Raw genomic sequence first — 18,734 nt, 5'->3', positions numbered from 1 at the left:
CTCGCCATGGTCACCCCGGCAGGAGTACCTACAGCACCCCGCCGCCCGCTCTCCAGGGGCCCGGCCTTCCCACCTTGGCTCCACCCCGGGGGGCATGTGCCCTCAGCCGGATCCGCACAGAAGACCCAGCGCAGGCACAGAACGAAGGGCTCCAGGGCTCTCCCTGCCTCCCTCCTCCTGCCCGCTGTGACCTCACCTCGACGCCGCGCGGACCACACCCCAAGGGGGGCGGCAAGCCAGACGACGCTGCCCCTCTCCCCTCCAGGGGCTCTGCGGCCAACGAGTGGGCTGAGGGGGGCTCAGGGCGGGGGTCAGGGGGGCACATGGTGGAAGGTGGGGAGGAGGGAACCATTAGGGAGGCGGTAGTCCCTGCCGGAGGAGCGGGGTACTTGCGGCTAGGGGAGCGGCTGGGTACGGAGGGTGCGGGGAAGGGTGCGGGACGCTACGAGTACGTGGTGGGGCAGGCCGGGGGCGCGGGGAGGGGGCACCCCAAGCCGACGCGGTGAGGTACGCAAGGAGTTCAAAGGCGCAGAGCTGGGGTACGCCGCGGGTGCAGAGGCGGGGGAAACGTCGGGTACACCGGGACCCTCGGGTGGGGAACGCCGGGGGGTTCCGAGGCGGAGGGGCGGGTCCTCCACGGGGGGGGGGGGGGCGGAAGGTAAAAAAATACGGGTGTGGCCCACAGCGATTCCGGGAGCGCGGAGGGGGCGGAACCGAGCCCGGCGGAAGTTCCGCTGCGGATGTCCCCGCCCCGCCATTTCCGCTTCCGGCCTGCGCCGCGCCTGCGCTGTGGCCCAGGGGTCCGCGGCTGGGCCTTCGTCACAGGCCAGTGGGGAGTGCAGCCCCTCGCAGGTGCCTCCCGTCTCCGCCTCTGGAGGGTCTGCGAGGCGTAGTTCGGATCTCGGGGCTACTCGGCCGGAGCTCTCCCAAGCCCAGCGGTCGTGTCCCCGGCCTCCAGCCGTTCGGCCTACAAGCTCTGTACCTTCCTTGCCCGTCGTCCTCCGGCGGTGCTCCCAGCTCCGCAGGCTGCGCCCCCACATACCCCCGCTCCTCCGGGCGGTGCCCCCCGTTTTCCCCCCTACGCCCTCCCGGCGTCTCTCCCGTCCTCCCCCGCTCCCCCGGGCAGTGCCCCCCATTTTCGCCCCCACGTCCCCCCCCCGCTCCCCCGGACAATGCCCCCCATTTTCGCCCCACGCTCCCCCCCGGCGTCTCCCCCGACGTCTCCGCCCCCGGGCAGTGCCCCCATTCCCCCCCCACGCCCCTCCCCGGCGTCGCCCCAAGGCGCCCCGCTCCCCCGGTCAGTGTCCCCACGTCCTCCCCCGCGGCACCCCCGCTGCTCCCCGGGGACGCGAAGCGTGGGCCCGCGGAGTGCGTGCTGGGGCGTCGTGGGTGAGGGGCTCTGCCGGCCGACGCCCAGGAGGAATCACAGCAGGGGGGGCGGAGGGCCGGGGTGCCCCCAGGTTTATTAGTGTTGCATCAGCACCTTAAAACAGTCCACCTGGTCACTTTCGTGACGGATTAGAACGTGTTCCCCAAAGAGGTTATTTACATTAATCCTGTTTTCCATTTAAAAAGAAAAACAAGCCTAGCCACAAGGACATCCTAGAAGCTAAACAATGCACGATGAGCTGGACGGGGTCTGCGGAGACAGCAGGGCGCCCCCCACCTCCCGCAGCCTACAGGTCCAGCCCTCGCCCCCCCGTCCCCCGCGGTGGCCGCCAAGCCCAGCCCTCGGGCTCGCGCAGGCTCCTGCCAGGACACGCTCTCCCACCTCTGCCCACGGAGGCCAGGTCTGGAAGGGGGCAAGGGGCAGGCAGAGGCGCCCAGGCAGCTGGCCCACAGAAGCGCGTGGCCCCGTCTCCTAATGAAGCATGTGCTCCAGGACAAAGGGTCCAGGCCCGGGAGAGTAGTCCGGTCTTCCCATCTGGGGGCGAGGACAGTGCAGCAAGGCTGTCCTTGGCCCCTCCTCCGAGCTGCAGACATGACCGACCCTGGCCGCATGCCCTGAGGAGACAGTGACCCAGGGGATGGACGTGGCAGGAGCCAGGAAGCAGTGGGCCCCTACCTGGCCTGGGCCTTGCCCAGTGGTGATGGGTGGCTTGCCCTTTGAGTCCCCCCCCCCCCCCCCCGTGCTGACAGCTGCACCGCTCGGTCACGGATGGCTTTGGCTTCTGCATCTTCCTCGGAGGAACAAAGTGCTTTTCCATGGATCCTCGGGACAGCTCCATGAGGTAGGCAGGGGAGACGTGATCATCCCTGTTTAGCCATTGGGAAAACCGAGGCACACAGGTGAGCGCAGCCCAGGTCTCTGAGGGAGTCACGGTGGCCGGGGCTGTGTGCATGACCTCCTGGGCCTGGGGACGGTGTGGCGGGTGGGCCCCATGGCACTTAGGAACAGGAGACTGTAGCCGGGCTCTGTAGGCCCAGGGGCATAGGTGCTGTGTGGCCTCCCCTTGCGCATGTGAGGACACAGCTATGGAAGTGGACTTGGGTGGGGAATGGTCCGAGGAGAGGGACGGCCCACAGCTAGAGAGGACATGACCGCCCCCACTTTGGCCCCTTTCTCTATAGTCAGTTCTGCAGCTGGAAAGTGAAGTCAGGAGCCTACCTGGACCTCCTTCCTGCTGTGTGTGACTTTTGGAAAGGACCCTTGAGGACCAGTGACCAAGGCCCTGAGGCCCAGCGGTGGGAACCAGGGCAGGGAGGCTCAAGGTCCCAGGGCCTGCTTCTGAGGGTAGGTGCTGGCGGACGCCACACAGGCCACCGGAGGTGCTGGGGCTCGGTGACCTGCACCCTGACTCCGTCCTTCCAAGCCAGGGCTCAGCTTAGGGCCCCTGGTCCCAGGATTTGTCAGGGGAAGAGTCTGGGCCCTCATGGGGAAGGTCCTCTGCCCACAGGCACCCTGAGGCAGGGCCATACACAAGGTCAGGCCCATGTCTTCCTGTTCCCTAACTAGCCCAGAGCTGTTGGCCATGACGCTCAGACCCTGTACTGCCTTGGGGGAGGAAGTAAACAGGTAGGCCACAGGTAAGAAAAGCGGGCCATTGCTCCCCTGGGGGCTGACCTGGCGGTGCCACAGACTGTTGCTGAGGCCTGTCCTCTGGAAGAGCGGGACTGGCCTGCAACCTGCCCTGCATTTGACATGGTGTTCTGAGCATAGCCTGTGTGGTCTCCTGGGTGGGCTACCAGGGTCCCAGGGCCACAGCTGCCAAAGGATGGGAACTGGTGGGTTCTTCCTGTGCAGAGTGGGCTGCAGGGTTGCGGGGGGAGCAGTGGGACCGGTCTGGACTCTTACTGCAGGTCAGGATGTCCCTTTTCTGCTGCATGGGAAGGCAGGGGGCAGTGCTACCACCCAGGGTGGGACCCAAACCCGAAACCTTGGTCTAGGGAGCTTGGCCCAGAGAGACCAGGGCTCTGTGCCTCTTCAGGGTACCCCCAGGTGCACCTACAGGTCCAGTGGTGCCTGACCCCTGAGGTCAAGCTGTCCTGCCTGAGCTTTCACTGGCCACATAAGTGCTGCATGGGCCCAGACACCCCCCCAGCCAGCAGGTGGGAGGAGGAGGCCGAGCAGGCTGGGGCCAGCTGTGGGAGCCACTGTGCTTGCTAAGTCTGGGGCAGGGAGAGTGAGGTGGGTGCTGGGGGGCTGGGACGCGGGATAGCGCTGGCTGGCTCTGCCCCAGGGCCGCTGGGACGTCGAAGAGCAATGTCTGTTTGGCAGCTACATTGTAACATGTATTAAAAAGCATTAAAAATATCTGCTCCTGTAAAACCGCCGCTGCCCCGCGAGGCTGGAGTTTATTGGGAACCACACTGGGCGCGCTGGGCGTCTGTCGGCGGCTGGGCAGCTGGGCCCGGGCTGCCCCGCCTCCACGTTCTGCTCAGGGCGCTCCCACAGGAGGCTGGCCTTCAACCACCGGCCACCCAGCTGTGTGTCTGGGTACACGGGCAGCCCGCGGGTCTGTGCGGCCTCCCGCCTGACCCCAGCTCCCTGAGGAAGCAGAGTCCTGGCTTTTGGGAAGGACAGGACGCAAAGGTGAGGACCCTTCTTGCTGGGGGGCTCGGGAGGTCCTGAGGCTAACACACCTTCTGTGATTCTCAAAGCTCAGTGCTGTCCGCCTGACCTCCCACCCCGACGGCACACCTGGGTCATGCGCAGAGCCGGGAACGGGCTCCGGGGTGGGGGAGCCTCCCCATGAGTGTCCAGGTTGAGAGCACATTCATACTTAAGACTGTTTCTCTTTGTGTTTTTAAGGGTCTCTGTAGTAAACTGAAATGTTAACAGAAAAGCAGCTGGGCCCTCCCGGCGCTCGCCGTCCAGGGCTTCGGGGCAGGGCTAGCAGGTGGACTTGGAGTGTCCGAAGATGCAGATGGGGAAGTGCTTCACGTGGGAAGACCACTGGGCCGCCAGCTGGAAGAACTTGACGTCGTTCCACTCCACACCGTCGATGAGGACTGTGAGGACAAGACCACCTGACCCTCCTGCCCACCGAGCCCCAGCACCCCTGGGGACCCCAGGTGCCCATGAGACACCTGCTGGTCAGTCCTCCCACTGCCCACCCTTCCCTGGCTCCCAGCCACCTGTGGTGGCCAGCTTCTCCCTGATTTCGGGGACCTGCTAATCCACAGCCCTTCTGCCCCAGCAGAGGGTCTGCAAACTGGGTTCAAACACACTCCACTTAAACCACAGGACCAACGGTCCTGGAAGGCAGGGCGGTTCTTGACCACAGTGGTCATTAGACTCCAACTCATGGGGAGAAAACCATTTTGGGTTCCATATTCTGAATTAACTCAGAGTAAGGTCTGAGATACATAAATCAATCTTAACAGAAAGGATTGAGAAATTATTTCTCAGAATTTAAAAAGCTGTCCGATGTGTACAAATGCTTTATCCAAATGGGTTCGAACCACGGGATACGCATTTCATAGCAAGACAGGTGTTTCCAGAGGTGAAGTTAAAGCAGCGCTCTGGCTTCCTCTGGCTCACTTCCATCAGGACCCGGGTCGAGGACATGCCTTCCTGCAGGCTCCCCGCTGCAGGAAGGACACCTGGACAAGTGCCCCCCGCCCCCAGTCCTGGGCCCGTGGCCGCTCACCCCTCAGCATGTTCTGCTGGTGCTTGGCTGTGCAGATCAGGCGGCTGATACCCTCGATACACTGGCTCTTGGACTCCACGTCCTTGTCCTTGGTTTTCTTGGGCAGAAACATCACTAGGAGGGAAAGGGCTGCAGGGCTCAGCCACAGCCCTTGGAGCCCTGCTGTCCTGAGCCACCCATAGTCCACTGTGGCCACAGCTGCCAGCCCTCCCGCCTGCCCAGGTGGCCTCTGCTTGTGGCCGTGGTGCAAAGTGGCTCCCAGACCCGTGGCGACCTCGGGGCCTGCACAGCCACCCTTCCAGTTCCCCCAACGGTCAGCCCACCCCCCACCTCACCCTTCTTGTTCTTCTCCTTGGTGACCACGGTCATGGACATGGTGGGCGTGGCTGCGGCCTCGCCACTGCTGGGCAGCCTGCTGACCTGGAGAGACCGGAAGGTGCACTTGAGCGTGTTTTTGGTGGCGGGCAGGTCCTTCTTCTCCACCTCTCTCTTCCTGTCCGCAGGCGGGGCTGCCGTCCAGTAATCCACCTGCAGCCCCATCAGCTCGGCGCCGACGCCCTGGCTGCAAAAGCAGAGGGGGCCTCACTCCTCTGTCCTCGCCCGGTGGCGGCACAGGCGGGAGGAGGTGCCGGCTGGCATCTGCGCTGCCCACTGCCCGGGGGCTGCCTGCAGTGGCTAACCTGCGGAGGGGAGCCCCAGCCCTGGAGCCTACTGCAGTCTGTCCCTGGCCTCCGGGGACAGCCCAGTCTGCGCTTGTGGGTGGGCACGGTCGCGATGCTGAGCTCACCCAGGAGCACGTGGTCCTGCCACCTGCCTGCTCTCTCAAGCTAACCCTTTTGAGTCTGGAGGGCCGAGGTCAACCAGCCTCGTCTGAGGTGTGGACCCCATGGGAGTCGGAAGCAGCCCTAGGACCCTGTGGACCGTGGCGCTATGGGGGAGTTCTGCTCACCAAAGACCCGAGGGTGGCTGGGAGGGGCTGCCGACCACCTCCCAGCTCCCACAGCTTCTACCTACGTCGTAGTCTCCCAGCCCCTGTCTGCGTGTGGAGTCCTCCGTTCACGTACTCTGTGTGGCTTCTGTCCCTAGTCTCCCAAGCCAGCCAGCACCTGTGCCACCCCACTGATGGGGCACCTGGCCCCAGCAAGCCCCTGTCTTCCCCATGGCTGCTCTGAGCACCTCCGCCGGCCGGACCCTCAGCTTGCTGGCATCCCAGAGGTGCGGCCGTGGCCACGGCCACGAATGGTTCTCAATGCTCTCTAACCCGAGGCCCTGCTGCATCAGGGGTGTGCTCGAGTCAGGATGGGGTGGGGCGCCTGCCTCGCGTGGCCACGTTTACCTGGGGGAGGACAGGCCCCCGCTCACCGACGGGGAGGAAGGCGGGGTGGGTGAGGCCTCCTTGGCTGCGGGAGACGTGGACGGTGGGGTGGACGAGAGCACGCTGGAGCCCGAGGGGGCCGCGTCATCTGAGTCACCTTTGGGAAGGAGTTGGGCAGTGCTGAGCTCCCCTCTGCCCCTGCCCCCAGAGCAGCTGTGGGGGCAGGGAAGGAGCTGCCGGGCCTCCCACAGTGGAGGGAAGCCCGGGGCAGGGAGCAGGGTTACCTGATGTGGCTGAGGACGGTTCCACTATTCCAACTTTCACCACCTGGAAGGCAATGGGATGCTGGCTTGCAGCAGCGCGCGAAGTTGCCAGCCCTCCCTCCTGCGCGCTGGGGCTCCAGACAGATGCCGAGTGCTGTGTCCCCGCGGATGCCAGGCTGCCATGCCCCCCACCCCCCGGGAGCTCCTGGGCTGGAGCAGGGTCCCAGTTCTTCCTGTCCTTGCAGCAGAGCTGAGCCCAGGGCAGCTACTGCCCACATGGTCAGCCAGGACATGGGCTGTGGCCCGGGACCCTCCCACTGCATGGCTGTGTGGGTGAAGTGGCACAGGGCTGCAGAAGCACGCTCCGTGGCCATCCTGCACGCCAGGAAGGGTGCACAGGGCCCACACTCCGGCCCTCAACAAACCGTGAGCCTGTGGCTGGCCTGGCCAGGTGTGAGGGACCCCTGCCCAGCTAGGGGCCTGCACAAGGTGCCATGTGGGCTGACTGCTGTGGGAGCCACGTAAAATTGAACAAATAAAATGACAACTTATGTCTCAGTCACGTGGGTGCTTAAAGTGTCCACAGAGGATTTGGAGCTGCTGCACCCAATGGGTCAGGACCCTCTGGTCACTACAGAAATTTCCCCAAGACAGGCTGCCCTGGACTAATTCAGTCTCAGGAGGGCCACTAGCTGCCCTGACGCCCGGCCAGGGTAAACGATGGCATGGACGTCCTGCTCTGCCTGGTGGCCCCGTCTGCCAGATTGCCTGTGGCTCTCACAGCAGATGCCGGGGCTGCAGGCCACGCAGTGAGGTTCCTGGCTTGGCTAGGAAAACTTGGGGGCAGTGGCCCAGCCGGCATGGAGCAGCTGTTAATCCTCAGCCGTGGGAGAAAGACAAATGTCCCAATTTATAAACCACACTCCCAGCTGAGCAGGCTGGCATGGGAGGCACCCCTTCCTGTCCTAAGGAACAGAAGCGCCCCTTTGCCCCATCCCGGTGGGACCTGTCCCGAGACCCTGCTGACCTTGGGCGCCCACCCACCGCGGAGTCTGACAGCCCGTGTGCCCAGGACGTGCTGAGCACTGAGCCCTCGCCTCCAGGTGAGTGGTCCGTGTGCACCTGTCAGCCCCGAGCATAGCTGGGGGCAGTCACCACCTCTGGGCCTAGCCCTACTCAACATGGGAAGGAAACAATGAACTTTGAGATGGGGGGGGGTGATTTAAAGGAGTCCTCAGCTCAAATTGGTGAACATATCAAGTTAATGCAAAACCAGACATTATAAAAGACAGTTTAGAGGCTGATCGTAAAGCCAGCCACGTGGGAGGAATGCCTCGGGTCAGGCCAGAGCCCCACCAGAGAAGTACTCACCCCTACGAAGGGAATGAACTTCTGAGAGGACTCTTCATCAGGGCTAAGGACAAGAAACACAGACAGTTACCTCTCACTCCACCAGGCAGACAGCATCCAGGGCCTCACGCCACCCAGGCCATGCCCACACCCACCCCTGCAGTGCCTGGCCTGGCCCTCCAACCCTCAGCTCAGCTCTCCGCAGCTGAGGTCAAGAGACCTGTGGGAAGCCATGCAGAAGCCCAGCTTCTCCAGCCCAGGGGCCTGGTGTCCAGGCCCGACTGCCTTTCTGCTAGCTCTGCAGGCCTCCGTTTCCACTCAGCCCCAAGACAACAGCTTGCTGCACGTGCCCCAGGACCCCCCAGGGGACAGTCTGGGCTTCCTCCAGCAATCAGGGGTGACCGAAAGCCAGGGTGTGGTTTTCTCCCAGGTGTCCAGTTTTCTCTCTCTGCCAGCCAGAGATGGGGCAGGGGCGGTTCCCGGGCCTCAGGCCTCGGGGATGGGGTGCACACACTACGCTTTGGCAGAATGCCACCCCAAGAGCAGCCTGAAGGTGAGACTGAGGCTTTGGGGCCGTGCTGCTGTAGGCGGCCAGCCAGCGCTGGCGGCCGTGAGGTTCTGTCTGGACTGGGCACCGCGTATCTTTTAGCAGAGCTCGGCTTCAGTAGGGTCAGAGGGCCCTTGGGGGCAGGGGGATGTGGGCAGCAGCCAAGGGGACACAAACCACCGTCTGAGCTAAGTGGGCCAGGCCAGTCCTGCAGCTCATCTCTGCAGCTGGCTCTGCAATGACTGGTCTCCACCTCGGGGCCGGGGTGGGGCCTGAGTGGCTCTCCTGGTGGGGGACGGGGTGCTCGGGCACCAGGCTCCCCTGCTGCCTGTAAGAGCATCTCCTGGCATTTGGGGAAATCCAGCGGCAGGGCCAGTCCTGGGCCCCCTGGGCCCCCTGTGACTTGCCCCGGCTTCCCTGCTCTGCTTCTGCCTCCCGTCCCCGAACGCAGAACGCCGGGGCTTGATGTCACAGAGCTAGTCTTCTGCTGGGCTCTGCTGTGCCGTGTTGGCTAGGATGGTGCCCCCAGGCACAAGGCCACTCGGGGAGAAGCCTGGGCAGCACCCCCCCCCAGGGGCCGGCAGCAGTTCCAGCCCTGCTCTTGTGGGGATGGAGGCAGGTGCCTGGCCAGCGCCCCCCAGGAAATGTGCGCCCGGACAGCACAGAACGCACCCGGGGCACCCAAGGCCATCCCAGCAGGAGGCGCTGTCCTCGCCTGGTGGCACCACCCACAGGAAGACACAGCGGCTGGCAGGCCCCTGGATGCCACCTGGACATGGGGACCCATGGCCTCTGCCCCAGCACCGCCCATCACACCTCTGAGGAGGACCTGGCAAATGTTTTTGGATAAAAGAACCTACAGATTTGGGCCGTCATGCTGAAAATGGCCAAATCCCCAGCCTTTCTGACCTGAGGGGAACAGAGGTTATCCACAGATAACACAGCAATTGGCACCCTGTGCCCAGGCAGGCTTTCGCATGCGAGGTCCTCATGGGGCCCCCAGCCCAGGGCAGGGGAGGTTCCAACCCACACAGGCCCCAGGACCCTCCCCACGAGCAGCACGCAGGGAGGCAGACGAGGGCTTGGGGGAGCCACCACACAGGGGTGCTGCCGGACTCTGAGAAGCCAAGCGGAGCCTCTGGCCATGCAGACAACATTCAGCACTCGACACGCGCCCAGCGGGACAGGGGTGACACCGGCTTGCCGCTGAGACCTCACCACCTAAACTCTGGACGCAGAGGGAACACACGTTGTGGGCGGGACAGAACCCCTAAGGCTCACGCATGTGGCTCCGTGGTGGGGGCCCCTGGGCCTCTGGCTCATGAGACCACGTGGGGAAAGCACAGACGTGCCTCAGCTCAACACTGGGAGCACGGAGCTGGGGGTGTGAGGGCCTAGTGCCCTGGACGTCCCCCCTCCCCCCGCCCCCAGGCGCCCCCAGGGAGCTGGTGTGGCCTGACGTCAGGCCAGGAGCTGCATGAAGCGTAGACCCTCCCTGCAGGTGCTCTCACAGGGGGCAGGGGGAGACGGGACCCCAAGGGCCATGTCCACTGCCCACCCTCTCCTGGGTCTCCTGAACCCTCTGTCCTCTGCCAAGCAGACAGAGGTGACCTGCTGACCTCCTGGTCCCGGGCTCTAAGGGTGGCCAACACACTGGGCCTCCCTGGGGCCATGCCCCAGGTGCTGGTGTCACCGCTGTGACGCAGAGGTGGAGGCAGGAGGCACGGGACGAGGGCCAGGGTCCCCTTAAGCCCTGGCTGGAGAGACGAGAGGCTGGTGCCAGGCAGCAAAGCGGGCTGCAGGCATCCGCAGCACGGCGCCCGGGGCGGCTCGAGCAGTCACGGGACACACCACGGCTGGTCTTTCTTTAGCTCACAAAGGCTTGTTTAGCAGGACCATGGAGGAGCGCGACCCCTGCTCCTGGTCTGTCCCAGCGTCCCGCAAGGATGCTGCCTGGGGCCTGGCGACCCTGGGTGGAGCGGTGCCCTGAGGGGGGACACTGGCAGGCAGGCTGCCAGGACAGGAAAGGGGAACCCAACGAAAGGGCAGCTCTGGGGGCGGCCCGGAATGTGGTTCCCAACGTGCAGGTCTCCAAGGGTGGACCCGCCAGGGGGTGAAAAGCCCTTCACTGCACGTGGGGGTCTTAGCGGTCTGGCCGCCTGTCCAGTTGAGCCAAGAAACTGAGCTGGGAAACGCTCTCTGCCGCTCTCTGTAACCCCGGGCGTGGGGCCCAGAGCCAGGCTCGGAGTGCGTGCCATCCGGCGGGCCCCCCACCCTTTGGCCCGCACACCCCCGCACGGAGAATCAGCAGCAGTGAGGCCCTTGTGAGGTGCCGAGCCCCGGAGCCGGGTCAGCTGTACAACGTGCTGGGACCAAAGTCCACACACGACCAGTGGGGCATGAGTGGCCAGCGGGACCCAAGCACCTGCTTCTCCTGTGAGACGCGCTGCCCAGGGCTTCAGAGACAGACACTCACAGAGGAGCTCAGCTTGGCTGCTTCCTCAACTCAAACTCTGGACTGCGATGGACAGAGGACAGCCTGCCCGCTGTGACATCCAGCCCTTCGACCTGGGCGGGGGCCGGACAGCACCTGGCTTGGGGCGCCCACCCACCCGACGCTCAGCTGGAGGGGCCTGCCTGACCTGCTCATACTGCTAAACAGCCCTAAAGACCAGCCTGGGGACACGGGGGCGCAGACCCAGGGACAGTGGTACCTGAGGGTAAAGTCAAAATGAAAGTTCTTTTTCCTTTTCAGAAAGCCACCAAAAGAGAAAACACAGACATGTTATTACGTGCTCAGGACGCATGTCCCGGCGTGGCATCGCCGCCCAGCTTCCGGCTCGGGGCCAGCATGGCTGTCGCACAGGAGACCGGCGCGTTGAGCTGGACCAGCCGCTGGACCAGACACGCCCCCTGAATTTCCTATCTCCCACACCGGGAGAGCCGGGGGGCGTCCCGCGGACGGGAGCAGAGATGCGTTGCCTCCTCCGACTGGCCTGGTCCCCTCCAGCCCGCCCTCCCTGCACTGGCCCTCTGCCCTCGCAGGCCTGGCAGCCAGACCTCCACCTGGCCTCGGGAGCGGCCCCCACTCCTGCCCGCTGTCCTGCCCGGGGTCAGGGTGAGAACGTGTCTCCGGGCCCGGGAGGCCCAGGAGGTTCAGGGAGCCTGGGCCTGCGTTCCCATGAGCAGGTCACTGCTGGGAGGGGACCGTTAACAGGTGTTCCCTTAATCTTTATTATGGGAAATTCCAACATACAAAACAGAGAAAACTTTACCAGCTCCTTCTACTCAGAGGAGGACCTGGGGCTGCCAGTCCCGCTCACAGTGTTCCCCCCAAGCCCAGCTCGGGTTCTGTCCCTTGGCCAACCAGGTTTGTCCCTGATCTCCGTCCCAAGGAGCCCCCCGCCCCAGGTGCTGCCTGAAGGCTCTGAGACCAGCAGTGGGCAGGGAGGCCCACAGGGGGACAGTAGCTGTGGGCGGCCTGCTCCTGCGGCGTGGAGCTGGTGCCCCCGCCCTGCCCCACACCCTGCCCTGCCCGGGGCCCAGTGAGGTACCTCTTCTGCTTGTAGGTCAGCATGGCCTCCGCGATGGGCAGCTGGTGGGCACAGTTGGCACCTGCGATGTACTGTGTGATCCTTGACACGATGTCGGGCGTGTCCTGCGCTGCACGAGAAGGCCAGGCAGGGTCCGTGAGTGCCACACTCCCCTTCCACCCCATGTGCTGCCCCCAGGGCCGCCCAGGACCCTGCCCCGGAGCAGTGGCAATGCTGGGGGCGGCGGAGGGGCCCCTCTGCCTCCACAGCTTCTCTGAATCCCTGGGAGCCCTCGCCTGGGGCCCCAGTGGCCAGCCAGCTCTCATGGCGGCAGGGATCCCAGGGCAGCCTTTCCTGGCCGGCCGGCCCCAGGCCTCACCGGTGCTCTGGGCCTCCAGCTTGTTGAACAGGTCTCTCCAGGCCAGGTCCTGGAAGAAGTTGTTGTAGCGGTAGTCCACAGAGCCCAGGTACCTGGCCACGGGGTGGGAGCCTGCGAGCCGAGGGGAGAGTGTCAGGCTGCAGAGCCTGCCGCACCTCCCCTGCGGACCCGCTCTGTGGCCCCTCCAAGCCCCTCCCTGCTCCCGGTGGATGGAGGCGCCGCTGTGCCCAGTGCGCCCTGCAGACCAAATGGTGCTCGGGCGCCAGCGATTCTGTCCCCTGCGACCCAGCACCTCCCAGGAACAAAGGTGCGAGTCCATAGGTGCAGGGCCACGTTACATGGGGTTTGGTAATTCGCAAGGACTCGCAAGCACCCCTGGTTTGCTTCTGACAACGGCATCAAGTTGGCCGGCCATGGAGCGCTGGGCCAGCGCGAGGGGTGCCCAGCGCGGGCGGTGAGTGCTCCACGCCTCTTCCTGCGCGAGAGCCCTCACCCAGCGGGATGATGAGAAAGCGCATGTAGCCCAGCCAGTCGGGGGTCTTGTGGGACAGCTGCTCCACGAAGAGCCGCAGGACGGCGCTGAGGTAGTGCTGCGCTCCTGCCACGGCGATCTTCACGGGCGGCGGCGGCTGGGAGTTGCAGTTGCAGCTGTGGCCCCGAGGGCAGGACAGAGAGGGGACAGATGCCGTCCTTGCCGCCCGAGCAGGCCCCAGCGCCAGGACGGGCTGAGCCCTGTGCCGCGGAGCCCTGCTCGGGCAGCGGCTGTGCACTCACGACCCCGGAGGGCCACCAACACCCAGGTCCCCACCAGACGACAGCAGCCTTGGGCAGGGGACGGGGCCTCACCCAGGAAGCCCCCTGCGTCGCAGGAACCGCCCAGATCTGGACAGAAGACGGGGCTGTGGGCAGCCTGTGGGTGGGCACATCTGGAATCCGCCACCGCCCCCGGGACAGCCACAGGCGAGGCCGGGCAGCAGGGACCCCGACAGACCCCACGCGGCAGCTGGACTCACTATCTCTGTATCCTCGAGACGATGGTGCTGAAGGCTGCCTGGACATCAGCCGCGGAGCACGTGCACACCACGGGCAGCGTGTGCCTCTGCAGGACCTCCGACAGGAACTGGGGGCGAGCGCGCGTGGTGAGCCTCAGCACTCCAGCCAGCCTCCCGCCAGCGCCGCCACGCCGCGCCAGCAGGGAGGACCCCCCCCCCCACTCCCCAGCGGGGGAGGAACCCCCCCACTCCCCCAGCGGGGAGGAACCCCCCCACTCGCCCAGTGGGGAGGAACCCCCCCCACTCCCCCAGCAGGGAGGAACCCCCCCACTCCCCACTGCAGGGAGGACACCTGGCCCCTCCCCACCTGCCCCTGCCAGTCAGAGGTGTTGACGAGAATGATGTTTTCAGGGAGCTGGTCATCAGAGATGAGGATGTGGTTTAACTGGTCATATACGGTCTTCCTGGGGATCTGGAGACACAAGGCCCATCCATGCTGGTGGGAGGGGTTGCTGCAGCCCCTCACCTGCCCAGCTGACCCCCCCTTGCTCCCCAGCAGCCACCCAGCAGTGGGCAGGAGAGGCCGGCCCTGTTCTTGCTCAGGACCTCAGCTTTCTTTGCACTAGACAGAAGTCACTGGCCTGAAGGCGCGGTGGCACCATCACAGCCCACGAGGTGGCCAGACTGCCTCCCCCCAAGCTTCCAGCAGTGGGTCAGTTCTGGGCAGCCATGGCCTTTGCCCGTGACCTCTCCTGGAGCACGCACCTGCAGCTGGCTCCTTGTGTCCGGGCAGCGCTCATTGTCCAGACTGTTGGCCCGTTCATTCTGTGGCCTAGCGGGCTGCCGCTCCTTCAGGGACGTGCTCCGGCCCCGGCGGCCAGCCTGCTTTCCCTCGGACCTGCAGGGAAGCAGGGCAGGCTGGGGCAGGCCCGCATGCTCACTGCCCCAGGGAAGGGGGCTGCTCAGCGGCAGGGGCGGTGGTGGATTCACATAGGGTGGCCGGGCAGGTGGCAGGCAGTGCGGGCTCCTCTGTGGGGCCACGGGCTGACGTGCAGGCCACGTCCACACTTGGCACATGCACTTTCAAGGCGGGCATAAGCCTGATACAACACGTGAGTGCCGGTGGCATGGAACCACGGCCCCAGGCGGGGGCAGGGCACCCACACCAGCTCCACTGTCCCCCTGCAGAAGGCCCCAGCCCAGCGGGTCTCGGGGTAGGAATGCAGGTCGCGGCGGCAGTGGCAGCACGTGGCCACGTGTGGCGGCACAGAGGGCGCTGGGAGTTTGGCCAGGTGCCCAAGGGAGGTGAAGACGAGATGGGTCGGAAAGCACGTCCAAGGAGGGGCTCAGAGATGACCCTCTGACTGACCGAGATGGTAGTGGGGACACACAGAGACGCTGTGGGACAGTCCTCCATGGGGAAGCTGCCAGGCCCTGGCCACCCAGGCCCTCACCTCTGTGATGACCACCGTGAGGGGTAGGGTCCTGGCTGGACCCAGCAGCACTGCCCGGGGGCCGCTGTGCCTGACCACACTGGGCTCTGGGCCCAGCTGGCCATGCCCCTCCCACACTGGCACCCAGGGCTACGCCGGTCCACGAGGTGCCAGCGAACGGAGCCAGGGGCAGGAAACCATGAGATGGGCAGCAGGGGCCACACCTCAGCCCCCAAAGGCCTGCTGGCAGCTAGCTACACACAGGGGTATGTATGGGGGGTCCCATGTGGGCCTCCAGGGCGGGCCCCGAAATCTCCGTGCTTCCAAGTGATTGTCATCCATTCAGACGGGGCCCTGCCCGCTGCGCTGGCCCACGTGGGCAGTGCCTGGCCGGCAGCCTCCCAGAGCGTCCCCTCACCTGGTGGACGGGATGACGAGGGACTCCGTCTTGGTGATGCGCCCGCTGGGCGGCAGCTTCTCGGTGAAGACGTCCAGAGTGGGGGTCTCCACCTCCGGGCTGTCCTCCGGCTGCGCGGGCTGCTCCCCGGGGGCGGGTGTGCTCTGAGAGGCAGAGAAGGGGCCCAATGGCAAAGCACATCCTGGGGGCCTCTTCTCGAGGACCACGGTCTCAAGCCTGAGGAGCCCCTGGTTTGGCCGGGGCGTGTAGCCTAGTTTCGGGCTGACAGCTCTTCACATGGGACACAGACACACACTCCCCTGGGGAGCCGAGCTGACCTCCATTCCAACCACGGGGGTCCTGGTCCTGGCTGCCAGGGCAGACGCACCAAGCCTCCCCCAAACCTCCCTAAAACCTGCTCTGTGGCCCAGGACACCTTCCTTGAGAACCCCAACGAGGGCAATAGGCGTCAACCCTAGTGTTCACAGGGTCTGCGCTGGCAGCAAAGCAGGGGGACGCCTCCTGTCCTCCCAGAACTAGGGTGACTCCGGGGGACCCTGACCATCCCCCAAGGTGGGGGGTGAGTCCAAGGGGGCCCTGACCATCCCTCGGGGTGGGAGTGAACCCAAGGGGGCCCTCATTGTGGTTCTGTGCACCGGTCCTGGGGGGTGTGAGCTAAGACCCTCGTGTCAAGGCCTGCCCTAAGGCCGTGTGTAAGTGGGCTCTGTGCTTGACCAAATGCACGTGTCCCGCGCCTGCTCACGTGGGTCACCGTGTCCGAGACGCTGTCGCTTGGCTGCTTGCCTCCCAGGGCCCGAGTCTTCTCGGGCACGTCCGCCTGCGAGGACAAGATGGGAATCAGGATGTGTTCAATGGTGGGCACGAGGCTGGCTCACCTCTGGGGAGGGGGATCTGGGCTTGGAGGCAGCCTGCGAAGACTGGCCGGGGCTCTCTTTGACCTCGGGCGCAGCGTCACCCCGTGACAGTCACGTGGCATTGGGCAGGGAGATTCCCGCCACACGCAGACCCAGGAGCACAACGTAACACTGAGTATAAGCAACACTGAGTGACCCGGAGAGACAGGACCCTCAGGACGGCCCAGCCCTTGCCTGAGGTCCCACCAGGAGGGAGGGGCTGCCGGTCTGGCCTGCTCACCGGACTCGGAGGTTCCTTGTGGCTCCGGACGCTGTGGATACTCCCAATTTCCGTCTGCGAGCTGGAGTGTGACAGCCCTTCGAAGTAGGGCCTGGGTGTGGGGACGGAGACAGGTCATTCGCCAGGACCCTCCCCACACTAAAGGCTCAGCAACTGTGCTCGTGGGGTCTGCCGGCCATGCAGGACCGGGGGCGGGGTTGGGAAGCGGCAGGGGAACCACGGCCCAGGGGAGGACACTGAGTGCCATGCAACCTGCAGCCCTTCTCGGCTCCCCACCGGCTCCGACATCCGCTGGAGACAACCTGCGTCCCTGAACCCACCCACTCCTGGCCTTCACCCTGGCATGGGTGGCTGGCGGCCACACAGGAGCACGCTCAAGACTGCCACGAGGGTGCCAGCAGCAGGGTCCAGTGACTCCGGGCCAGCCAGACCAAACGCCCTGCCCCCAGCAGACAGCTGGGCAGAGGTGGGGGATCTCAGACTCAGAGACTCAGAACACATTTCAGGCTGAAATGGTGCGTGGGGCTCATGCAGGGACAGGTGACAGAGCCACCAAGGGACAGGGAAATACGAGGGCAGGACCAGGGCCGGAGAGGCCCATGCACACCCCCGGACTGTGAGCACCAGCTGGCCCACGACCAGCTCTGCAGGTGCAGCCAGCGGCAAGGGCGACAGACAGGTCAGCCGGCAGCCAAGGTGACCACATGAGGGACAGAAGCAGAGACCCGGGTGTTCCAGCTGAAGGCTGGAAGCAGAGCCCAAGGCATCTCGATGGGGGGGCAGCAAGCAAGACTCGCGGTGGGCTGAGCCTGTAAGTGGACCCCCCGAGCTGCATCTGCAGCGAAGGCCAGTGGCCAACACCTGGACCAGAGCCCACAGATGCCATGGGTGTCCCCACAACGGGACAGTAACTGGCCACGGCTGGGCGGGCTGGAGGGTCGGCGACCGCACAGAAAGCCCACCCTCCCCATATGCGTCTCTGTCCCACTGACTTATATCGAAGAGTTAAGAGGACGCCTGGGGGGCTCAGTCGGTGAAGCGTCTGCCTTCCGCTCAGGTCATGATCTCAGGGTCCTGGGATTGATCCTGCGTGGGGCTCCCTGCTCAGCAGGGCGTCTGCTTCTCCCTCTGCCCCCCCACCCTGCTCAGCTCTCTCTCACTCAAATAAAAAAAAACACATTCAAAAAGCGAAGCTAAAATGCCACAGATCTTCTGGACTCCAATACGGCCCCCACTTGGCAGCCACACGCTGTTCGGTCCTGGGGCCTCCTGCCCTCTCTGCCCCAGCCAGGCTGACACCTGGCTCCTCGGGGACAGGCACCAGCACTGCTCACCGCCCCCACCTGTGTGGCAGGGATGCTCTGTGGTTCCCAGCTCGCCGTCTCCCCAGTGCACAGAAGAGTCCCACGGCCCCACACCGCTGGCCACCTCCTCCTGTGACAGGCACCTCACTTGGCTCAGCCAAGACCCTGGGAAGACCCCCGACGACATTCCCCACCCAAGAGCTCTCGCCCCTCCGTCTCTGACACCCTGGCCTCTGGCAGGGGCGACCCCAATGCCTCCTAACAGGTCTCCTGTGTTCACGCTCCCAGTGGATTCCAGAGAGATCTTTCCAGAATGCAGACGCGACCCTGTCACTTTGCTACTTCTCTCCCTCCACAAAGACCGCAGACTCCGGCCACCTGCTAGGACGCATGTTTCCCCCTCCTCCCTGACCCAGAGCCGATGTTCCCAAGTGCACACTTCCCTGTGGCCCCTGCAACACGTGGGATGGCATGGGGGTGCCCACTGGGGCCTGGGGCCGGGCGGCAGATGGAGGTGGCACATGTGCTCACCGGAGCTTTGGCTTGGGGGTGCTGAGGACACTGTCGTCGTCCTCCAGGTCCGGGCCACTGTCGCTGGGGTTCTCCATGTCCAGCGTGTCGTACAGAAGGTCCAGGTCCTCCTCTGCCTCGGGGACGTGTTCTGCAGGGTCCTGCTCTGAATCCAGGACCTACAGTGAGGTCAGACGTGTGAGGGCTGGCCTGGGGGGTCCCCTTGGCAGGACAGACAGGAAGAGGACATGAAGCCACCGGCCCAGTTCTGCCAGACACCGGGGTGACCTCTGGGACCTCCGGTCACCAGGTGCCAGGCACAGCATGGCCATTCTGCCCCTCGTGACTCGTGCTTCAACGGAGAAACGCACGGCAGGAGTGCAGGGCAGGAGCGCCACCTGGGACAGGCCCGCACCGGTCAGGGCTTGGAATGCCTCCCTCCCCAGGGCCTCCCCACGTCTCA

At 65.0% G+C, this 18,734-nt stretch overlaps 2 protein-coding genes across 6 annotated transcripts in view; one reads left to right on the top strand and one right to left on the bottom strand.

Annotated features, from left to right (window-relative positions):
- Nucleotides 1-6: 6 nt before the first annotated feature.
- LOC123793488 (uncharacterized) lies at nucleotides 7-7,229 on the top strand. The gene is made up of 3 exons (XM_087855941.1): nucleotides 7-24; nucleotides 356-2,734; nucleotides 2,957-7,229. The coding sequence occupies exons 1-2, from the start codon at nucleotides 7-9 to the stop codon at nucleotides 1,391-1,393; spliced, it is 1,056 nt and encodes a 351-aa protein (XP_087712067.1). The 3' UTR covers nucleotides 1,394-2,734; nucleotides 2,957-7,229.
- The window catches only part of PACS2 (phosphofurin acidic cluster sorting protein 2), a 56,585-nt gene continuing 41,610 nt past the window's right edge, over nucleotides 3,760-18,734 (bottom strand). For 2 of the 5 annotated variants that reach the window (XM_045799310.2, XM_045799309.2), the window contains exons 9-25: nucleotides 18,293-18,450; nucleotides 16,458-16,548; nucleotides 16,066-16,140; nucleotides 15,324-15,466; nucleotides 14,238-14,370; nucleotides 13,840-13,944; nucleotides 13,494-13,600; nucleotides 12,974-13,128; nucleotides 12,481-12,591; nucleotides 12,123-12,231; nucleotides 11,283-11,315; nucleotides 8,043-8,085; nucleotides 6,693-6,735; nucleotides 6,430-6,565; nucleotides 5,429-5,655; nucleotides 5,094-5,207; nucleotides 3,760-4,452 (exon numbers count right to left, since the gene is read on the bottom strand). In XM_045799310.2, the coding sequence (XP_045655266.1) occupies nucleotides 4,334-4,452; nucleotides 5,094-5,207; nucleotides 5,429-5,655; nucleotides 6,430-6,565; nucleotides 6,693-6,735; nucleotides 8,043-8,085; nucleotides 11,283-11,315; nucleotides 12,123-12,231; nucleotides 12,481-12,591; nucleotides 12,974-13,128; nucleotides 13,494-13,600; nucleotides 13,840-13,944; nucleotides 14,238-14,370; nucleotides 15,324-15,466; nucleotides 16,066-16,140; nucleotides 16,458-16,548; nucleotides 18,293-18,450 (1,902 nt within the window). In that variant the 3' untranslated portion in view covers nucleotides 3,760-4,333. Of the gene's footprint in view, nucleotides 4,453-5,093; nucleotides 5,208-5,428; nucleotides 5,656-6,429; nucleotides 6,566-6,692; nucleotides 6,736-8,042; nucleotides 8,086-11,282; nucleotides 11,316-12,122; nucleotides 12,232-12,480; nucleotides 12,592-12,973; nucleotides 13,129-13,493; nucleotides 13,601-13,839; nucleotides 13,945-14,237; nucleotides 14,371-15,323; nucleotides 15,467-16,065; nucleotides 16,141-16,457; nucleotides 16,549-18,292; nucleotides 18,451-18,734 lie in introns of those variants that run through there. The other 3 variants (XM_045799313.2, XM_045799311.2, XM_045799314.2) reach the window with 2 other exon arrangements.

The sequence above is a fragment of the Ursus americanus genome, chromosome 26 (assembly GCF_024610735.1).
Source record: "Ursus americanus isolate L20-20 chromosome 26, mUrsAme1.1.p, whole genome shotgun sequence".
Taxonomy (NCBI): Eukaryota; Metazoa; Chordata; class Mammalia; order Carnivora; family Ursidae; genus Ursus; species Ursus americanus.
The sequence above is the reverse complement of the archived record's forward strand: the minus strand, read 5'-3'. Positions and strand labels throughout refer to the sequence as shown.